The 4152-nt window shown below is 34.2% G+C and overlaps 1 protein-coding gene across 2 annotated transcripts; it reads left to right on the top strand.

The window, feature by feature from the left end:
* Positions 1–625: 625 nt before the first annotated feature.
* Positions 626–2376, top strand: LOC107842862 (probable glutathione S-transferase). Of its 2 annotated transcripts, XM_047396779.1 has the most exons (3): positions 1451–1468; positions 1579–1682; positions 1910–2376. In XM_047396779.1, exons 2-3 carry the CDS (start codon positions 1614–1616, stop codon positions 2261–2263), a joined length of 423 nt encoding a protein of 140 aa, XP_047252735.1. In that variant the 5' UTR covers positions 1451–1468; positions 1579–1613; the 3' UTR covers positions 2264–2376. The 2 variants fall into 2 exon arrangements, with proteins under 2 accessions (XP_016542386.2, XP_047252735.1); XM_016686900.2 differs by lacking the exons at positions 1451–1468; positions 1579–1682 and adding an exon at positions 626–1062.
* The last annotated feature ends 1776 nt before the right edge of the window (positions 2377–4152 follow it).

Raw genomic sequence — 4152 nt, 5'->3', positions numbered from 1 at the left:
GTACAAGATTACTTCATTCGTCTATTTACTTGTCCATTATACTAAAAGATTTTTTTTACTTGTTTATTTTGAAAATTCGAGGGATAGTTTACCATTTTATAGCTATTTAATTTTATTTTTAAGTACTATTTATTTTTCAATTTTTAATAGAAGGTATTAAAAAAAAAAATAATGCATGACTTTTTGATATTACTAATCTATTATTTGATATACTTTTTCAATCTATGTATAGTTAATCTAACTATTAGTTATACATCTTATTTGATATTATCTTATGTATAATTAATTAATACATAGATCATGATATTAGCAATACTGAAGTTATAAATATGTGCATCTTGATTAAAGATACAATTTCCCAAGAAGTTCACAAAGCTAAAAAATGTGTAGCTTTACTAATCCTGACCTAACAATGAATAAAAGATAATGTTAACATGGCTAATTTTAAATGTACTAATTCCAACATTATTAATACATCCTAATCAATATTATTCATATACATTCTAATATTATTCATATACATTCTATCAAGTGATATAATAAATTTATCATTTTATTATATGCCACTTAAGGAGAGTGTCAAGCAGTAAATATAAATGAACGTAAGTGAGTAGAAAATTAACTTGTAGGAAGAAAATTTGCGCTTTTTTGCTTACCACGACACTTCACAATTTCCCCCCTATAAAACAAGTCCCAAACCACTACATTTTCCTAGGCGTAGTGAAGCAAAAAACGGATAACCAAAGTTGTGAGATGGCAGGAGTGAAGTTGCTTGGTGTATGGTATAGCCCTTATAGTCACAGAGTTGAGTGGGCACTCAAGCTTAAGGGTGTTGAATATGAGCTTGTAGAACAAGATCTACAAAACAAGAGCCCTCTGCTTCTTGAATCCAATCCAATTCACAAGAAAATCCCAGTGCTAATTCACAATGGCAAGCCTATTTGTGAGTCAATGATAATTGTTGAATACATTGATGAGACATTTGAAGGTCCTTCAATCTTGCCTAAAGACCCTTATGACCGAGCTAGAGCTCGTTTTTGGGCTAAGTTTTTTGACGATAAGGTATATTGTTTTCACAGCCATGTATTCCAATTATTTTTAAATATATATTAGTCATATTAGTACATTTACTTTAAATAATTTTTAATCTAATGGTTTTCTCCTCATACGAATTTGGATAAAACTTCTTCACACGAGTTAGTTGTTGTGGTTAAACTAGATTCAAAGTTCATTTCTTCTCTTGGAATCGAAGCATGTTTCCTTCCAATTAATGTTACCAATAACAGGTCCCATAAATTAAATTGTCCTTGCACCAAATGTCCTATCTTGGGCATGAGATAAGGTGTTGAAAAGACCTGCATTGGTTTAAAAAAGATAGGTGGTGGGAAATCATTCCTTTTATGGCTCGCTTTTGGGATTGCGTGAGGCCCAAAATCCTTTCTTTACAAATATACTGGTGAAAAATATTGTAAACTTGCAGTACTTTTTGTTTTTGTGGTATTATATTGGACTGAGAATCTAAGAAGAGCTTAAATAAATGGATTCCAACTAGCTTATGATTGAATTTGTTGTCATCAGGGGCTGATCTAGGGAAGCTTGTTGTTAATTCAGGGATGGATCTAGCAGTGCACAAGGGTGTTCACCTAGATCCCCTCCATATAAAATTACATTGTCTATATAAGGTGATTTATAATTTTTTTTATGTATGTATGTATAAATATTTTGAATCTCCAAAACTCAAGTTTAAAGATCGGGTCAGTGGTTTAGAGGTTCAAATCTCAAGTACTATATTTTTATTTTTCGAATCCTCTAAGTTGAAACCCAGGATTCGCCAGTGGTTGTTATAGTAGAAGTGTATTCCTCTCTGCAGAAATGAGTAAAATTAACTTTTGAGTGTTTTAATTTGTAGGGCGACGCATTGACGAAAAGTTTTTTTGTCCAAGGAGAGGAGCAAGAGAAAGCTAAAGAGCAAGCTTATGAGATGTTGAAAGTTCTTGATAATGAACTCAAGGACAAGAAGTACTTTGTGGGTGACAAATTTGGATTTGCTGATATTGCTGCAACTGGTGTGGCACTTTATCTGGGAGTTCTTGAAGAGGCAACTGGAATTGTTTTAGCAACTAGAGAAAAATTTCCAATTTTTTGTGCTTGGAGAGATGAATATTGCAGCGAAAACAAGGAATATTTACCTCCAAGAGATGGGCTGCTTGCTGCGTTTAAAGCTCTCTTTCAAGCTGCTGCAGCTGCAGCTGCTGCAAAATAAATTTAGGACAAATTATGAGAGTTCAATTGAATCATGTTCGAACTATGTCTATTAGAAAAATAAATAACTAGAGCTTGAATTCTGTGCTTGAATAAAATTATTTGTCAAATAAAGTGAGCAGCCAGCTATCTCTTACTGTTTTGCTATTTTCGATATAGACCCTCGATTCAGAAGAGGTGTAATCAAGGTAGGATAGCAAGGAACATAATGATAATAAAATAACAAGATAAACAAAATAATTGGAACAGAAAGAAAATCATATATAAAATTGACGAATAAGATACTATACAAATACAAGGTAAGACTACTAAATAAAGAAAAGATATGTTATCTATGTATTGACTTGATATACATGTACATAGAGAAGGATGTACACCTTAGCCTCCGGAGCCAAATGAAGAATGATGCAAGTCATTTTTATTTAGAAAAGATTACCAAGGCTAATATTAGGAAGGATGAGGACTATCCTAGAACTTTTACTGGAATGGCAAGTGTTGGAGAGAAAGCTACACAAAAATGTTAGCACTTTACAAATTTTGATTTGTTCCAACATCATTAACCACAAAATGATTTTTCTTAGCCTTGATTCGGAAGTCGGGATAACCTTCCTTGTCCATTCTCAACATGATTTTTATTTTAGCAGGTAAAGAGCCTATATTCCTAAAAAATGATTGTCACGATTCGAGCTGAGGCCCTAGCCGTGATGGGTATCGCGAACCACGAAGGCCCGAGAGACCCCTTAGCACATCATAATGAGCATAACTTCAACTAAAACAAAGTGCGGAAGATATAATAATGTTTAATTAAAACTTTTAATCCAAAATATGTCAATGAAATTATGATGATACAATACTCAAATTCTGTCTACAAAGCCTCTAATGAAAACTAATTATCTAGGCCGGGACAAATGATACGAATCGACCCACGAGGACTCAAATCGAAGACGCGGAAAGTAAAAATAGATAGATAAGAAAATAAGGATAGAAAGATAGACACAAAATTGATATCGAAAGGGCAATCGAAGGATATATCAAATCCTAAAACCTCCTTTAATGACTATCAATAGGCACCTAACTCTTACGGTGACCGGAAAGGGGATTAGATCGCCCTTACAACCAACGTTTCTAAACAAGGTTCAACAAATATTTTTCCAAGCACTCAAACACTCCCATGGGGTCTCATGAATACATCATGTAAAATTTATCATCTCAAAATTAAGGAAATAAGCCTAGCTATCAAACATTTATAGTTTGGCTACATATTACATAATTAGGGCCCAAAAGTAAACCAAATGTAAGAAAAGGCCCACTAGGGACTGTTTTGACCCGCTCTTGAAATGCTAGGGCGGATCAAAAGCGGATTCAAACCACCTTGGGCTCATGACCCTTTCAAGGGGCTTTTAAGCCCTGTTTTGCCCTCCTTCGACCTCGCCAAAGTCGTTTGATGTTCCTTAATGGTAATCTTCCTCCATGTGGCATCTTTTAAAAGAACTAAGGAGTTATCAAGCACCTCGAGCATCATATGTATCTCATCCAAAGGTCCGGGGGCAATTTGACTTGTATCATCCTCCCCTTCTTGAAAAGGACTCGACCTCGAATCCAAATCTTTCAAAACAAAGGAAGGACAAACAAATACAACTTCCTCATGACATGAGGGTTAGGGTTAGCACAAATAATCATAGCATCATGCCAAGGTTTCATACACTTAAGATATTACCAAGGATCCTTTGCTTTGAAAATTAGAAATTTATCGAAGAATGTACAAAGGGGTTGGCTATGGGTTTCATCAAGAGATAAGGAAATCACAAAGGCCATAATGGCATCAAATAGTTCAAAGGGTAAAACTACCTTTACCTTGGAGCCATAAGACATAGTTTTTTCTTTACCTCT

Source organism: Capsicum annuum, chromosome 9, assembly GCF_002878395.1.
Source record: "Capsicum annuum cultivar UCD-10X-F1 chromosome 9, UCD10Xv1.1, whole genome shotgun sequence".
Lineage (NCBI taxonomy): Eukaryota > Viridiplantae > Streptophyta > Magnoliopsida > Solanales > Solanaceae > Capsicum > Capsicum annuum.
Note: the sequence above shows the minus strand (reverse complement) of the source record. Positions and strands in the feature narration are given on the sequence as shown.

Coding starts and splice junctions, on each gene's coding strand:
- LOC107842862 (XM_016686900.2), top strand. CDS start 754: ATGGCAGGAGTGAAGTTGCTTGGTGTATGGTATAGCCCTTATAGTCAC. Junction 1,063..1,909: donor CTAAGTTTTTTGACGATAAG/GTATATTGTTTT, acceptor TTTAATTTGTAG/GGCGACGCATTGACGAAAAG.